This window comes from Crocodylus siamensis, chromosome 14 (genome assembly GCF_052110815.1).
Source record: "Crocodylus siamensis isolate JL-2025a chromosome 14, ASM5211081v1, whole genome shotgun sequence".
NCBI classification, from domain to species: Eukaryota; Metazoa; Chordata; order Crocodylia; family Crocodylidae; genus Crocodylus; species Crocodylus siamensis.
This window is the reverse complement of record NC_143408.1, coordinates 264,748-283,156: the sequence shown is the minus strand read 5'-3', so window position 1 is coordinate 283,156 and position 18,409 is coordinate 264,748. Positions and strand designations below refer to the sequence as shown.

The 18,409-nt window shown below is 48.8% G+C and overlaps 1 protein-coding gene across 1 annotated transcript; it reads right to left on the bottom strand.

The window, feature by feature from the left end:
* Positions 1-406: 406 nt before the first annotated feature.
* Positions 407-18,239, bottom strand: NWD1 (NACHT and WD repeat domain containing 1). The gene is given in 18 exon segments (XM_090028003.1): positions 407-865; positions 2,528-2,636; positions 3,361-3,914; positions 4,293-4,554; positions 5,274-5,428; positions 5,903-5,993; positions 6,832-7,104; positions 7,590-7,789; positions 9,360-9,482; positions 10,451-10,648; positions 11,182-11,346; positions 11,851-11,968; positions 12,237-12,396; positions 12,582-12,785; positions 13,239-14,806; positions 14,891-15,007; positions 15,812-15,897; positions 17,981-18,239. Coding segments are annotated over 18 exon segments (4,791 nt in total). The 5' UTR covers positions 18,099-18,239; the 3' UTR covers positions 407-575.
* Between the last annotated feature and the right edge of the window lie 170 nt (positions 18,240-18,409).

Here is an 18,409-nt window from a genome sequence, read left to right as displayed (position 1 = left end):
TATAGTATCCTAACAAACAATCGCTTAGAGCAAAGAACTTCACGCAGCAGCCTGCCAAACACTACCCTTGTAATCACAATCTTGTTGCCTTAACTGTAATATATAACTCCTCCCTTTGGCTTCTATGCAGGGTGTATTTAGGAGCGAGGGGATTAGTGTCAGAATCTGCCACGGTTCTCTGCGTGTAGTCAGCGAGGGCTCATGGGGTGGTAGTTTGCTCCTGCCATGATGGACGTGTGAGCTGCAGGCTCTGTGGAGCTTGTATGCTCAGGCCAGGTGGGGGGTGGCGGTTCACAACAGCAGGGCCTTGTGTCTACTCATAACACATGTTAATGGTTCCACAGTTGGATGGGTTGACTCTGCTTCTGGTAAACAATGCTAACTGATCAAATATACTGGGAAATGCTATGGTTAAGTTGGTTTTATTCGTTGCATAGTATAGGACTGAACAGAGAAGAGATCTAGTAACTCCCAAATTTAACCCCAGCTCTCTGCTTCTGACTTAAGTGGCTTGGCCTGAACACTTAATCTTGGGTCCCAAGGCTGTGTCTTCCCAATCTGCTGCTTCCCTCCTCTTACACAATTGCACAGCTCTGTGAAGGCTTGTGGTTTTGAATCTGGTGTCTGGAGGCATTTCCTTGATTGCTGTGCTGCACTCCTGAATTTGCCTCTTCTCCCTTCCTGGATTTGACTATGCATGTTGCCTCCACATGCTGGAGTGGGTCATGCTGGTGGCTGCTGGACTGTGGGCAGTGGAACTTCTCACGAATTATATAGCCAAGATTTGTTGTTGCAACAAACCCATCAGCAGTTGGCGTGATTCTTCTTGCAGTTGCATGCACAAACTGCACAGCCAGCAGAGTACCTGCAGGAGATGAAAGGGAAAAGATTTGCAGCGTAGTACATTACCCTTGAAGGACAGGCGACCCTGCCATTTTCCATAAATGGCTCCATAATTACTGGTGTTAATGTGAAGGAAGGGTGGAAGTTTGTCATCAGCTCCTTTAGACTGTAACAAGGATTGGGGTAGGTAATAAAAGCCTGTAAAGGATTTTGCCATAAAACTTGCAGAGATTAACTTGTTTTACAGGGTCATGGGCATGCTGCCCTGAAAGTACTTGCTACTGCACTATAACCTGCAGTGGAGAAAGTGCATTACTTATGGCTACAGTAATGTTCTGGATTCCTGTCTGACAGATATGAAAGCAAGCCCCCTGTCGCATCAGTTTAACAAAAGGAAATCTGCTAATCCAAACTGCAGTTGTTTAAACTAGCTGCCCATCCTTTGTGAAAGAATGACAAGTCGCAAGCCTTATAACAAGCTAAAGCATAAAGTTCACAATTGTTATGTAACCCTGAAATAAGAGTGAGCACACAACAGCATCTAACAGAGGAAAGGCAAAGAAAATGGAAGCGTACATATTTTTCCCTTATGCTGGATATGATGTTCTTGCACTTATGTGGGCCTAAGCTTTTAGGATGAGTCTAAATACAGATTTTTAAGGTACCTTATACATGGACCCTGACAAGCCCTCAGACAGCTTCCCTGCTGTAGAAAGTACTACATTTATGGCAGAAACTACAGTCACTGGTGCCACTGGCTAGTCTGGGGTAGGCAAAATGTGGCCTGCCAGGCCATTCTATCCTACCCGCAGGGCCCCTAAAAAATTTAGAAAATTAATATTTATCTGCCCCAGGCTGCCTGACATGTGGCCCTCAATGGCTTGCCAAAACTCAGTAAGTGTCCCTCTGATCGAAATAATTGCCTGCCCCTGGGCTAGTCAATGTAATGAGGCTGTTCCCTAGAGTCCCTTTTTTGACGCTGGGGATGGTACTTCTCTTTGCAATGTCACAGAAGGTCAGAGTGTACTGTTAGGCATTTGTGGGATGTTCTCATGGATTCAAGGGAGGCAGAGGTAGGGGTCAGTGCCCATCTCTATGTAGCTGCAACTTACAGAGACTTTACCTCTCTGTCAAAAATCTATTTTTTGGCTAGGAGATCCCAAATTCCTTGTGCTAATGTGTAACCAACTTAGTTTCTCATTTAAACTGAGTGTAAACTTTGTTTTCCTTTGTACCACATAAAGGAGCTTACATACCTGTTTAATAAAGCAAAGGTTTTCAAATTGTGGGGTGCTTCCCCCTGGGGGGCATGAAGGAACATTGGAGGTGGGGGTGCAGCACAGGGGGGCATGGAAGAGAAGTTTACAAGGGGCTGGTGTCTCCGCAGCTGCACTGGGGGCGTGGGGGTGGGCAGGCTCTGCCAGGGGGTTGCTGCACCTCTGGAAGCCCAGTTCAGTGGGTGTGCAGCCTAGAGCCACAGCAGGGCCAAGGCAGGAGGTGCAGGAGCTGAGCCAAGCAGAGCCACAGCAGCTGCTAGGACAAAGGATGCCTTGTGCCTGGCTGCACTGCCCCTCTGGGGCGAGGAGGACAGTACAAACAAAAGTGGGGGCTCAGCTCAAAAAGTTGGAAAATGGTGCAGTAAGGTGTGCCCTCTCATCTTAGCTGGTGATACAGATTTACTTACCATTTGAAACATCCCAAACTGCAATGGACTGATCCAGTAATCCAGTATACAGGTATTTATCATCTTTTGAGAAGCAAGCACATTCAACACCTTTCAAGAAGGATGAATGCTAAAAATGGATAACGGTTTGAATTAGACCTGAACGTACTGGTAAATGCACGAAGATTAAGACGACCTAGATGGTTAAGAGTGGGCATACATTTTAACTTAACCAGTGTTTCCAGAGTGGTTCTAAGCAAGACGGAAAATGCAACAAGTTTGCCATTTTGCTTTTAAGCTTCTAAAGCTCTTCAAAAAAGTGTCCTGTAAAAGTTCAGAAGGCTACCAAAAGGAGTGAGTGCAAACTCTGCAGCCTATGGCTGGGTAAAGGCTGAGGCCCGTCAGGAACAGGTGAAAAGCTGAAAAATGGCTCAAGCTCTTCCATCACTTCCCCTTTTATGGGACTTCACAGGGCTAAGCCTGTTAATCCTTTATGCTGCTTCTACTTGACCTCAGCTAAACAATGTACATAACCAAGAGCAGGATGCAAACAAGCAACTAAGTAAATGTGGTGGATAAGTTCTAACCAAGCATCTCTGAAGATGCGTTTTGGGGCTAGAAAAAAATTTAACAGCACTAGTTTATTAGTGGGCTCTCTAGAAAGCACACTCTTTAATGAGGTAGCTAAACCTGGAAACAAGCGTGCAGTTCAGGCCTAAGATGCCAAAAGGAGGCACCTAGCTGCTAGTGTTTGGAAAGCCTGCTATTTGAAAACTGGACTAGTTATATCTGTACTGGCTCATTAGAATAAATGACTAATAATGTTGCGTTCCCAAGCTCTGCTGGTGCAGTACCTTATAATAGCATATCTCATGTTTCCACTGGCAGAGCTCCAAGTCCCACAGACACAGCAGAGAATCCTCAGAGCCACTCAGTGCCCACTGTTCTCCATGACTATTTTCTAAACAAGTGATTTTGCTTCTGTGGGCTTCCAAAGGAAATACTTGGGAACGTGGACAGTCATAAAGGAATAAGTCCCCACTGGACATGCCGTAGAGGACCCGACAGTCTGTAAGGACAGCCACGCTGGAAATAACAGCAGGGAGCTGGGTATAAAAGGTGTAAACAGGCTTGTCAATCACTGGGCATGGTTCTCCAGGGCTGACATCCAGCACAAGAACTAAATTATCATATGCTACAACTAGTTGTGTTTCCTGCCTGTTGAGTGCTATGTGGTTGACTGGTTTTTGTGACTCCGGGGGTGGGATGCACACCACATCTTGCCTGGAATTCAGTGGAAAAACCAGGACTGCTCCAGATACCAGCCCAGTGAAAAGGAGTTCTCTCTGCTCGGCCACCTCCAGGCTTCTCACTTGAGTGGAGGTGTCCAGTGTGTCACACTCTGCACCTACAAGAGAAAAGATGATTGGTGAGGCCTTTCCTTTGCTAGTTCTGCATGGATAACTTCCCTTCTACATAGCTGAGAGTGAATTTTTCATATAACTTCACAGTAAGGGCAGCTGAGGGAGACAAAATAAGAGATGTTGTCATAATGATACGGACAAAAATAAAGCCAAATAAGTATGATAAAAGTGGACTTCTAATCTACAGGCCCTTTCCACCTAACCCAGCCTTTCAGGGGATGGGCTTTGCATCCCTGTTGGGAGACCAACAACCTTTTCTGGTTATCTTGAATCAGTCATTTGCTTTCCTGCATAATCCTGCCTCCCCCTGCCACCATGCCCAGCACTAATTCTCTACAGAGGTGCTTTAGATTTCAGTTCACCTTCTATGCTGTTCCAGATGATGACTTTATGGTTCTCTCCAGGCTGAGGGAAGTAAACATAGTTCCCATCTTGAGACACTGCACTGCAACCTAGGAAAGGTACTACAGTTTTGTGCTTATTATCATAAGAGAGGTCCCATGCTCTGACACATGGGGCATTGTGGGAAGCAGATACCAATGTGCAACCATGCAGGGCTAAGAGTGTTGCTGGTGTTCCACCCAAGGTATCCTTCAGCAAACCCTGTTTTGATAAACTCCACACCTAGGAAGAATTAGGAAAAAAGAGGTATGCAATCAAAATGATTAGAAGACACAATCAATAAGCAATTACCTTTCTTCTCACCATCCCTATGCAGGAGATTGGTTGATTTGTGATCTTTATAGACTAGACCTCTGAGAAATAAAGCCCATGTTGCAGTACACAAGACCTGCCCTCATAAAACTGAAAACAAAAGAAGAAAAACTGAGTTTACAGAACACAGGATGAAGAGAAATGGGACAGCTTCCAGAAGCAGCACTGCATTAGCAACATTCACCTGGGCCAGCACAATTTGATTTGTGTTCTGAATGATCCTGCAGACATCCCTGGGTATTAGCCCTTTTGGCAAGACATGGCACCACAGGTGGGGAATGTTCTATCAGGACTGCTTTAGCTTCCTTGGTTAGTGCATAGTACAGCTTAAATGTTTAAAGAAAAAATGCATTATACTGGCTAGCAGCTCACCTCAGCCTGGCATTCAATATATTTACAAAGTACTACTGTTTTTGGTTCAGTGCCAGAAATGCAGATAATAAGAGAAAAGACTAAAACCAGGAAAGAAGGGGAAGAGATCTTCAAATAAGGCAATGACAGAAGTACTTTAACAACCTGATTTGGGGATGATTTTGTTTGTGGCTGTGCAGAACCTGATCAGAATCTTACACATTTTGTGAGTTATGTCTGGAGAAGGCAGTTCAGGAAAGTTGCCCTCGTTCCCTCACCTGGATATATGCAGCCTGAGAGCCTGTAACAATGATGTTATTGTCAGAAGAGATAACAGCTGTATGCACCACACCTTCATGCTCCAAGTCTGTTGCTAGAAACCTGCAGAATCCACTTGAATCAGCCAGGAACACTCTCACGTATTCCCCAAAGCCTAAAAGAATGGACTGTGGTTAGTGAATGTATTGGTTTGGGGTACAAAGACTTGGACTACAAGACTTTTAAATACGAGTTCTCAGGGTACAGATCAAGCCAGACCCACTGAGCCAAGTGCTTGGCATCCCTAACATACTGCGTTAGTCAGTCAGTGTGTGTTACTGAAGTTGTTTTAATGAAAACAGTTCAGAAATCTAGGAGTTAAATTTACCCAGTCATAAATCCTATACAGTATTCATGACAGAGGGTGTAGGTACATTGGCCATGTGCGAGTTCTTTGCAAAAGGTACATTTTACCCATTCCTTTCTACTCCTTGGGCCTCTTAATTAGACTGTAATAATAAAGTAGGAAGACCTCCTCCATTTTGGCCCCTGTTTGAGCAACATCTGGTATGCGATGTGGAATAACTTGTGCTGTCATCTTTTATAAACCGGGTGATATTTTTCCTAAGTATCAGGGCTGCAGTTAAACCTGCAGCAAGGAGAGACTCATCTTCTGATGTCACCACAAAGCGAACGCCTTGAGGAAGCTTCTCCAGCAAGCTGGCTCCATCAGAAGAAATCTGTGCAAAAAGAAGCTAGGATCAGAAAATTATATTAGGTTTGTTAAGCTTTAGGTGGAAGATAAATGTTGCCTGATTGTAACTGAAAGGAGTGGAGTTCAGTTTGCCTGTTGATGCTGTATGCTTCCTAGATGTACACTAGCCTAGACTAGTAATACTGTTTTAGTTTTAGAAAATAAGGTCTAGGGAGCCTGCTCTGCTCATCCTGAGGAGATGAAGAGCTCTGGAGACCTAGCCTGTGTCCAGTTTAGCACAACTGGAAATGGTGCCTGGAACTGTGACTCGATTCATTTCACTTGCTCTCAGTGGACGGTTACAAGGAAGGTCTCACTGCAAGTTTTCCCCTCCTCTGCCTGCCTTTCTCCTTTCCCAACAATATTCTGCTGTGTGGCAACTTCCATCCACAGAGCAGCTGAATGTGCTTTGTGAACAGATAACATTCGAGTCATACATACTTTTCTCCTATTACATGTGGAGGAACTGAGGCACCAAGAGGGAACATGATTTGCTTAGCCTCACAGTGAGTTTGTGGCAGTGTCAGACACAGCACCCTAGTTCATTGACACCTCATAATTGTGTTGCTGTTGACAGACAATAACGAAAAGGCAGCACAACAGACAGAGGACCTTGTGACAGGTCATGTTAGATTGGCTGCCTTGGAAATTCTCGGAAGTCTCAGAACTGTGAAAATACATCAAGTAATTTACACAAATGATAAAAGACCAAAGATACAGATAGCAACACAGAGCAAAATGACACTGAGAAGAGATAATCTAGGATCCACCTGCAGATTTAAATCCTAAAACATTATAGCACAGCTAAGCAGATAGCCACATACCATGGACAGGGACCCTCTGTTAAATCCTGCCACCATTTTTCCTTGCTTCTGGATCAAAGCACTGCAAGTTGGTGCTTCTTTCTGTAGCCATGATAGCTGGTGTTTAGACTGCATTGCTCCGGTGCTTCTGTCCCACAGGCACACTGTTCCTCCTTCAGACACTGTCAGAATTACCAGCCTTGGGACAAACACAGCAGTGCACAGCCACACATCTTGGACATCACTGGAAATCTGGAAAACAAGTTCTGCTGTTTCCAGATGCCAGCCACTAACCTAGTAAAAAAGGAGAAGGATTGACATATGGCCTAGTCCCACTATGTCCTTTTCAACATTTAACTACATATTCACTCTAGAAGTTAGATACTGACGTTGCTTCTGCCTTTCACACTGAATATCTTGGAGCATCATACAAAAGATTTCTTGGAAGCACGTACACTTGGCTCTTACATCTAATCAAGGCTCCAAGCAATCAATATTCTTTTCTAGTTCCTTGGTAAATTGATTGCTGAAAATAAGATTTGCTGCACTAGTCAATGGAAGGGAAGGGAAGCAACTCCCATCATTTAAAAATGTTATTACCTATATGAGGCAGAGTACTAAGAAATACCCTGCACGGAGCGAGGACAGGAAGACCAGCTTGTCACTTTACTCCTTAACCTTCCTGATGTTATAACAACTTCAGTTTTCTACTCAGACCCATAGTAGGCTGTAATCCTCTCTGTGCACTTTACCTTATGCAATGGGTACGAGTTCTGTACCTTTTCACCTGATGCTGAATAAACAACCATGTTCCTTTCATCAACGTGAAGCTGACACAGATGCAGTGTGCTGAAGCGAGTGTCCTCGATTAAAAACTTTTCTCTGCCAGAAACTAAATTCCAGATACGTAAAGTGTGATCCATGGCAGCTGAGACAGCAGAAGTCCCTTTTCCAAACACTTTCACACACTTCACCTCAGCTACAACATAGCAGAAAAGAGTGTTAGCAAAACGGGGGTTGCTGATTTGTCAACAATTGTTTACCACAGGGCTCTGTTCTGACACCCATCCTCTTCAATTGGTATACACACGATATTCCCCACACATCATCAAGAAAACTTATTTGTGCTGATAGTATTGCTATCCTCACACAGGGCTCTGACCCTAGTATTATTGAAACCACTTGGTAAAGTTAGAAGTCTATTTTAATGAATGACATTTGAAGCCCAACCCTGACAAAAGTTTTTTTTCCCCTTGTTTCACGTCATCGATGCACAGGTGAACGCCTATCTAAGAATCGGCTTTTGTGGAAAACTGGTTGGCTACAAACCCAACCCCAAATATTTAGGAGTCCACCTTGACTGTCATCTCACCTCTAGGCATCATCTACAAATAAATAAGAACAAACTTGCTACAGGTAATAACATCATCTCAAAACTGGATGGGGAAGCGATGCTGAAGTTTTTAGAATGTCAGTGCTGGCCTTTGTTTGTTCAGTGGCCGAGTATTGTTCCCCAGTCTGGGGCAGGAGCACCTATGCCAGCCTGACTAACTCAGCTGAATGAAACAATGCGATGCACAGCAGGTACTTGCAGATGCACTCCTGTTCCTTGGCTGTTTGTCTTCTCTCGTACCCCTCCTCCTGATCTCCAACGTAAACAGTCTACAAAAAGCTGCTTACATTCAATTCGCTACCAATTTCTCAGGAATTTAATGACCCCCCTAGGCCAAGGCTTAAGTTGAGAAGGCCATTTTGGCATGTAGGAAGAGAGCTGAATGACAAAAACTTTAAAAATCAAGGAAAAATGGATCCAGCAATGGAGCACAGTTGACATCACTAATGCATTTCCTATCACGGACCCCACGTCTAAGCCTCCTGGCAGAGCTGGACAATGTTAAATAGGGTTCATATTGGACAAGTTAGATGCAACTGCTTACTACATATATGGAATTTTATTAAAGACCCCAAGTGCATGTGTGACAAAATCCAAACTATAGCACACATCACAGAGGAGTGTCCTATTGATCATTTAACGGTTGCACTGAAGGCCTTGCACTGGATATCAAATCTAAAACAACAGGTTGTTTATAGCTTGTTTTGTCATGTGTTTGCTGTATTCTATTCCATACAAATAAACACTTCCCACAATTGGAAAAAATGCCTGGATTTACCATTAGCTGTGGTATACTTGCTGATCCTATAGCATAGGAGTGATCCAATGCAGTTGGGGCCCTGGTAAGCCCACAAGAAAAATGTTCTAAGGAGAGTGAATTGCATGATAACATTAGAGAGGGTCAGTTTTAAGGCATTTAGAGGTTTTCAGTTGCTGCATCCTAGGATTATTTTTCATTTGGGGCAATTTCCTTGATCAGTATTAGGGGAATCTGTGTTTTGTAGAGGAGAACTTGGCCCTAGAATGCAACCGACAGCACCTTAAATCTTAAGAAAAAATGCTAATACAGAGGTGTGGGTATTGCTGTTGTACAGCTCTGCCTGAAGTGTTATGAAGCAGAACTCCAGGAACCAATCCTATCTCTTGAAAGGCTTACCAGTATGACCAGTCAGGGCTTGCATCACCTCAGTATTCTCCATGTTGCACACAAGCATTGAACCGTCTTGGGACCCTGCTACCATTAGTTTGTGCTCAGAACTGACCTCCAGTACTGTGATACCTGCAGTGAAACACAGATGAAAGAAGTGGCTGCAGGCCACAAGAAGACCCCTGGAAAACTGCTGTGGTGGAATTCTTCCCATCTGTGACAGCATCAGGTCCCTTGCCAAGGTCACTTGGGTGATGATACAGTGGAGCCAACCAGGCTAAATTAGATTCCTTCAGATGTACCTACACCAGTGTTCCCACTTTTATTGGATGGGAAAGAGACTTGGCCTTTCAGCAATTCCACATGAATCTGGTGCAAAGTTCATTATAAATGATATAATCAGCAAACAGACCTTTTTCTTTGTGAAGCCAGGAGTTTAGGAGCTATCTTGTCCCATTCTGTATACATGTTGGGACAGCCTGGCCAACTTTATTTCTAATCTACTGAAGCATTGCTACACGTGGCTAATGCCAGGAAAGAAGGGAACCAAATATTAATATATCTTGTGTTACATACGTATAGATATTTCGCAAACTGGATGCTACTGCTGCACCTACTTCTGCCTATCAAACAGAGCACAATATCCACTGTTTACAACACTTACGCCACCACTTCACACTGAGAAAGAGATAAACCAGAAAACGAAATCTAGGTTTTCATTTCTTGGGCTAGCGTGAGCATTAGCAGTCATTTTCTTGTAGTCCTCTTCAGGCTTCCCTTCTGTTTGCTGAGATTTGTGATTGTATGTGCTGTGCTGTGCTGATGGATCAGTGACAGTGACAGATACAGTTACTTAAGTGTCTGAAACTGACCAGGAGACACCAAGAAATCACACATCATCTCCCAGGCAGCAAATAACAAGTGGCACAGCTGCTAGGCGACAAGAGAAGCACAGACCAGAAAGTGCTGACACCAGAGCTAACTAGTTTTTAGCGCCTGTATTTTTAGACTCATTAAAATGGTTTGTGCCTGTCAAGTTCTGTGGCGATCTCAATTCTCTGAGTGAAGGTCCTTACTGTACCCCTACCTCTAACCCTTACCTTTGAGAAACCCAGTGAGAGTCTTCTGCAGGGGCCCACCAGGAGGCTGGAGGAATCCACACAGTGGGATGAGAACAGGATGTGGACAGACTTCAAACCAGTCTAAACACTGCTGGCACAACCTCCCAACAAGATCCGGATAAGATGAGATGAAAAAATGAAGCCTGCCCAGCACTTCTGTATATATAGTACTCACTTCTGCAAGGTGGAAAAACAAAAGGAGATTTCAAAGGCTCCCAGTTCGTGGCCATGGTACACCTGGGAGAAGCCACTAGCAATATCCTGTATGCACTGCAGTTCATACACTAAGAACATGTAACAAACTGAAGTGAATGTCTCAAAATTGTGTTTCCACCGTAAGACACTTGGATACAGCAGTAAATCACATAGCATAAAAGCGCAGGTAGAATTAACTGGCTGTTGGAGCATCTATCTGCATTTTGGGAGGAAATTGTGAATCCTTCTCGTTAATTAGTGTTACTACTACACAGAGCTGGAAAACCACTGGGAAGATTCCCTTGGACCTGTGGTGAAATCTGATGACTTTTCATGCCTGTGCAGTAGCTCTGCCAGACCCAAGCACTGCATGAGTCTTGTGCCAGCTCTCCGCATGGGGGAGACCATTAATTGAAATGACCCAGAAAGAAGTTTCTTCTAGGGAGGCAGAGGGACAACCCTTTCCCCAGAAAAGATCTGCCCACTTGCAAGTGTGACAAAAGTCAAGCTCTTACCTACAACGCCATCCATATCATCAATGGTTGGTTTCAGGAGGAGGAGTGCATCTTGCACAAGACTTAATTCTGGGCAGTTAGTATGAGTAATGCACATGGCAAAGTCATCCACAACGCTCTCTATTCCAGCAGCAGTGATTTTACAGATGATCCAGTTCATATTCCCTGCAGGAGGGAGTGCTGACTATTAGAGAAAAGATCAGGCAAAAGAGGGAGCAAAGCTACTTGAGGGCTTGGGGAGTGGACAATTGTAGGAGGTGGGTGGGCTGCACTTGGGAGGGATCAGGGGCCCAATGGGGTTGGGGGGGAAGTGGAAAATCAAGGCCTGTGCCAGGGAAGCTGAGGACTATCACTTGCATGGTTCCTTTTTGGGTCTCTCTCAGAGTGTGTGTTTTTTTTCCCCCTCTTCTACTTTTAAAAAATTTGCTTCTAAGCCTTGGGAGGAGTTGGAAACAAGTTTGATTCTTTCAGTGACAGCAGAAAGCATAATGGGGGACTGGGAGAATTAACTTTCTCTCTTTCACAGATATCCTTCCTAGTTTCCCTGTTGTTGCTATTGGCAGCTTCCAGTGCTTTCCACGCAAAAGTGCTGCGATTCTGTGCTTCCCTTGTGTGCAACTGCAGGCGTGAAAATGTTCCCTGTTGAGCATTGCACCCCCTAGCCCTTACCCAGTACATCCCGCTTTAGCTCCTCAATTTGCCCAGCACTGAGTAAGTGAAAAGGGAATTCACTCAGTTTCCTCTGATTTGCAATAGTATCAGAGAACCAGAGCGGCTGAGGTGGTACCTGGGAAAGAAAGGAGGAGATTACTGGGGAGAACACAGGGGAGAGACAGTAGATTAATTTTTCTAATGACACTAGTATTGCAGTATCTGGGTGCCATCTCATGATGCAATGGCCAGCCCTTCAGGGGACAGCCTGTGGGAGATGGTAGCTATCGGAATATTGCCGAGCAAGCAGGCAACCGGAAACAAGATTGTTGTCAGAGGTAGAGCTCAGGGTTACAGAGCGATGGAGCTCAGGGTTACAGAGAAGGCTTGCTGACACGCCTCACCTTCCTGTCAGCATTGAGAGTTGTGCCACGGAGTGGCAAAAGAAAGGGTTTTTTCATCCCCCAGCTCCAAGTCCCCCTGAAGAAATCTGCCAGGAGCAAATGCCGTTTGGTTTGGTTTTGTGCGGACAGGTAACGATTCTGCACAACCTCAGCAAACTGCCTGAAGAGGGAAAGAAACAGGGAAGGCACTGGAATAAGAAGCCAGGGCACAGCATTCTTATGAGTCGGTGCTGATGGGGATGAAGAGCAGAGCAGGGACAAAGAGCCTAAAATGGGCTCTCTGCACAGCTCAGACTTGGGACATCCCAGACACAGGAATTTGTGCCTCAGCACATCCCCGCGTACCTGTGAGCAAGGCCAAGAAGGGTGAAGCCATCTGCTTGCATCTCCACTAAGCAGTCTTGAACATCACGGCGAAGTCGTGCCCACAGCAGAGGGGGCAAACGCAAGATGGATTTACTTGGAGGAGAGGAGTGCTGGTAAATCTCAGACAGAACCTCATCATCAAGGGACAAGACATCCTTCAGCTCTGCCTCTGCCAGCCCGTTCCTGCAGGATGGGTGTAGGAAGAGGGGGAGGTTATTCTCTTCCTCCCTGCTGCACGCAGTGGCACTAAGTGGGAGTGAGAGGGTCCCATCTCACACACTCTGGCTTGTAGTCCAGTGCTGCCCCTAAACAAGCATCTATGGGAACCTCATCTAGCTGCTGGTCACAGACACATACAGCCTGGGTGTGAAACACCCACAACCAGGGCACCCACTGGCTCTGAGATTGACAAGGACTGGATGAGCATGGGAGATTAATTATCTGACACACAGCCCCTGGGACATTGTCCCCCGTGGGGCCAGGACTGACACAGGCTGGTGGGCGAGAGAAGAGTTTGTATTAAAGGTCTCTGCAGGCTGGAAGAAGTGCTGAGCTGCTGCATTATCTGCAGACGAATTTAAACAGCTTTCCCCCAAGACTGCAAGACGCTTCCAGAGGGCCAGCAGTGGTACTCACCGGGAGGAGGCAATATAGCCAAGAGCGTGGGACACCAGGACCGAGCCGTGGAGCTTTTCCAGCGTGTCACACAGCTGGTGCAGGGCGTCCTGGACCGTGTGACTGATCACCAGTGCTGAGGGCGGGGTGTAGGAGGCCCAGCTCCGGACCTGCTGGAAAGCCAGCTGAAACAGCAAGGGGTCCCCGCCGGCTGGGAGGCTGTGCTGGAGAACAGCCCGCTGAGCTGGGCTCAGCTTCCGGCCGGCTGATGCCAGCAGCCCCTCCAGCATCTCCCTGCCTTCCCCGCTGGACAGCGGCTCCATCTCGAAGTACGCCTCGGCCTCGGGCACGGCCTCGCGCAGGCTCTGCAGGAGGCCGTGCTCCGCCGCGGAGACGGAGAGCACGACGTGCACGTTTGGGGGGCAGGCCTTGGGCAGCCAGCGGAGGCGGCGGGCGCCGGGCGCGGGGAGCAGCTGGTCCACGGAGTCGAGCAGCAGCACCAGCGCCTGCGAGCCGCGGCGGGAGACGGCGAGGAGCAGGCGGCCGAAGAAGCGGAGCGCGCTGGCGTAGGCGCCGGTGAGCCGCGCGGGCGGCGGCGGCAGGCCGAGGGCCAGGCTCACCTGGAGGCAGAGCCCGGCCAGCAGCCCGCGCACCGAGCAGCGGAGCGGGGCCGCGCCCAGGCGGCGCAGCACCACCACGGCGCCCGGCCGCAGCACGGCGCGCACCCGCCGGCGCAGCTCGCCCATCAGCGCCGTCTTCCCGCAGCCCGGCGGCCCGAGCAGCACGAGCGGCGCGTGGGCCCGGCCGCCGGCGTCGTCCTGCCCCAGGCGGCGGCACAGGCGCTCCGCCAGGCGCTGCCGCCAGCCCGCGGCCCGCGCCCGCCTGGCGGCTCAGCTCCCGCAGCAGCGCGGCCGCCCGCTCCGCCTCCGCGCCCTGCTCCGCGCCCCGCAGGCTGCGCTCCACCTGCTCGCGGACGGCGCCCACCAGCTGCCGGCGCAGCTCCAGCCAGGCCCGGCCCCGGCCCCGGCCCGCGGCCTCCGCCGGCAGCGCCAGCACCCGCAGCCGCTCCGCGTCGGGGCCGTCGAGCAGCCGCCTCCAGCCCGGCCCCGGCCCGCCAGCCCCCGCCGCCTCCCGCAGCAGCACGCAGGCCCTGCCGCGGAGGCCGCGCTCCAGCTGCTGCTCCAGCCCTGCAGCGATGGGGGGGGGGGGGCGCCTTGCAGCAGCGGAGGGCAGGGCAGGGCAGGGCGCCCCCGCACCGCACCGCACCGCACCGCACCTGACTCCTCGTAGCGCCGCCGCTGCTCGGGGCCCAGGAGGCCGCGTCGCTCCGCCGCCCGCGCCGCCCGCCGCAGCAACGAGCCCAGCCGCGGCCCCGCGCGCCGCCACGCCCCCGCCCCGGGGCCGGCGGGCAGCGGCCGCAGCGCGTAGGCGGGCGGCAGCGCGTTGTCGTCGCGCCGGTACCAGTGCGCCAAGAGCCGCGCGGCCTCGGCCTCCAGCGCCGCCGCCAGCGCCTCCCACTCCGCCGCCGGCACCAGGCGGGGCGGCCGCGCGCCTCCGCCCCCGCGGCCCGGGCCCGGGCCCAGCACCGCCTGCGGGCAGAGGGGTGTGGGCCGGCGTCCGCCCCTGCGGCGCCGCCTCCCCGGCACTGGGGCTCCCGTGCTCCTTGTACTCACGATGAAGCTGGGACCCACGGACAGTTTCTGGCAGGATTCAATCTCCTCCAAGCACAGTTCTGTGTCGGTGTGATCCGGGTCAGCCAGGTCACAAATACCCCACCTGAAGTCAATCATCTGCAGAACAGTTCCAAGCAGAAACAACAACTGCTGTAGGAGTTAACCCCGTGTCACATAGCAAGGCTATGGGGGATAAGGCTGTCCCATCACCTGTGCTTACAAAAAACAAACTGAAACCAACCGGTCCCATGTCTGCCTCTCTTACTGGAGCAGCTAGAAATGGGAAAGAGACATAGAGACACTTAACGCCCCTCCCCAGGAATATCTGTCAGGACATGTGGTGAGGAGTTTGAACCGTGGGCAGCTGGTAGGTGGCTCTGTTTGTTCAAGTAGGGGAAGCTTGATAATCTGGGAAGTCTTTGTTACAATATTTGGATCCTGCAGTTACAGGGAAAATAAGACTGAGCCCTGGCATTGCAGCAGCCTCTTCCATGCCAAAAGTTCTGCGCAGTGGGTATGGAAAAGCTCCTGCAATAATATCTCTCCCTGGGCGGAAGAACAAAGCAGCCCCTTGTTAGAGAGAGTGATGAATATTTTACCAGCCAGGATCTGGGAGTGAGAGGATGGACTCAGTAGCAAGTAAACCCAAATCCTTAAGGCTATTGAGCTGCCTGACTCCTCACTGACATCCACAGGAGTTAGGTGCCCAAATGCGTTCTTAAGCATATGGCCTGGAAAGCCAGTACAGCTCTATCCTGCTGCTTCTTAGGCAAGGCAAGAAATTCAGGGAGCATTTTTGGAGTGAAGGTCACTTTTCTTGTCCCATGTACTTGTATGATCTCTGGACAAGGCTGAAAAGGCTGTGAGATAATAAGCAGAGGCAACAGCAATGCTTTGTACTAAACAGAACAGACAATTTACCTCAAACATTAGGCCATGCTTCTGACAGAAGGCCTGCAGCTCGGGACACGCCGCCTCCAGCAGCGCCTCGCTCTCTCTGCTCGTATCTGCAGGGAAGGACGTGTGCAACAGCACCATGAAGAACCATTGGTGTAGTTGTTAACCAAGAAAGTCTTGCAGTTGGAAGCTTGTCTAACTGTGAACTACAGAGCAAGGCTCACTTCAAAATCATAAAGGCTAGAAGCATCACTGTGGGTGGATTTCATGTTTTACGTGTGCAAGCTTTTGAAGGAAATCACTGAGCCCCCAAAATGTGTCTCTACCACCAGTACACTTCACAGTACTCATATTCCTGTCCTGCCTGGGACTCATGAACTCTCTTGGCTACCTTGGTGGAAAAGCCCATGAGGACTCCCTCTATAGATGTAGTGGCATTTGGGAAGCTTCCCTGGCCACTGCTCTTGCTGTAATTGGGATAAAGAGGGCGGAGTTCTTCAGCAGCACCTTTTTAACAGGGCCCTGTTCACTGAATTAATCCAAACACAGAAAGTAAAAATAAACTGTTCAAAACCCTAAACAGAGCAAACAGGGAAATGCAAATATCCCCTATTTCCATAACCACAGAAAGGCAAGCTCACACTGAGAAACATGCACGCTGGGCTGCTTGTTCCCTCATGCGTAAGTGCATACCCCTATGCTCATTCAAGTACCCACCTGCTTGTACATCTGTCACGCTCACATTTTTTGAAAAAAAGGCGAAGGAAAGGGAATGTGTTCCCACCTGCCTATGCAGTATCTTCTTAGGCTGCAAACTTTGCAGAGCAAGGATTGTACCTCCCTGTGTCTAAATCTTAGTGTCATGTACCTCTGGCATAGCATAAATCAAAGGAGGCATTGCTGGAATTGCAGGGGGGTAAGCAGGTCCTGCAGATTTCCTTTAGGACAACTCTGAATAAAGAAGTGATGGCTAATGAACCTGCAGCAATGTCAGAAGTGGAAAAGACTCCCTTGGGCTGGGAGTCATGGTGCCTCCACTCATGTGCAACAGGGAGCAGACTCCCTCATGTATCCCTTGGAATAACTCATCAGTACTCTGTGTCTCGGATAGTTACAGGGGAATCCCTTTATTGCTTTACCTGTGTGGTCCTTTCCACCAGAGGATTTGTGTAACTTCCCTCTGTCATTCTCGGTAGGTCTCAAGGCACTTGGAACCACCCTCCCTTCTGAAACCAAGTGCACCACAACTAAGGCATCTGTTGTAAATGCTGCTGTCGCCCTAAGCATTAGCACCTGGAATACACTGGGACAGACCCAGCCGGTTGTCTCCGACTGCACTGTGTTCCTTCCCAAGAGCACTGCGCTGGCAGCCTCCTGGCTAACTGTCTACTTATTGATCCCATTGGGGAAACAGTCTTGCCCTCCAGAGAGGCAGCAGTAGTGTTGCCGTGCTGGCCCTTGTTGTCCTATCCCTGTGTGTGGACATATCAGGCTCTTTTCTTTGGATGCAGGGAAGTAAGAAATGCAGAAGTCTCTCTCCTTGTGGAAGTGGGAGGGAGGTCAAAGCCTGCTTTCTCCTGATGACATTTAAGGGGAGGGTGAGTGTTTTCTAGGTGGGGGGAGGTTATGCTATATGCTTCACAATTCCTGAAATCCTGAATTAATCACCGTCTATCAGTTTTTGAGAGCACTTCCTCTGGCAAGGGGATCTTGGCAGGTGGGAGATCTAGGGACAGCGCCTAAGAATGGATCTCTTCCTAAATGCTTTTCTCCAGGGCATTAGTTAAGAACCCAATTCAAGGAGTCTGTTGCATCCAGCCTCCCTAAAGGTACAGGGAAAGCTCCAAGCCCTGTTGGCCTCAGCACCAACCAGCAGCTTTTCCCACTGTCCTTTGGTACAGTATAATACGCTGGCGGCTACCCCTGGCTGCACTGGCAATGCCATTAGTCAACTCCTGCCCTGGATGGGGACAGAGTCCTTTTCTCCCAGACAACACATTGCTGCCACTGATGGTAGCATCTAACTGCGTCAAATGTATCAGCTGCAGCGGCCTTTACCTTTAACACCGACCTGTAGCCCACAGAAAGGATACGGGCTTTTTCTGCAGAAGGCAGCCAACCCCCTTCTTGTAAGACCTAAATTCAGTCTCTCAGTAACCCTATAGGATTCAAGATCTCATTAAGCTTATTTACCTGAGGAATCTGAGCTGATGAAAATCCGGACCAGACTGGAGGGCTGGAAGGGAAGAGGGACTGTCTTGCCTTGGAGAAGGTCCCGGCGTGCGTCTGGGCTGAGGCGGCTGAGGCTCATGGTGGTATCTTCACTCCTTGACTTTTTCCTTCTTGGAGTCTGTTCTTGAGAGGAATCTATTCAGAGGCACTTCTGAGTGGATCAGCCTCCTCTAAACTTTCGCCTTCAGGGTTCTTTGCATCGTCCTGAGTGACTGATGATTGCGAGGTTTTGTTCCTTCAGTTTTAAACAGGGATCAGTAAAACCCTCATCTATTCTGAAGGAGATCTGAGAAAAACCTGGAGCTTAGTGTCTGTGCTGAGCAGGGTAAAACTTGACTGTGTCACAGAACAGATTAGCAATTCTCAAGATGATGACTATCTCTATAGCCA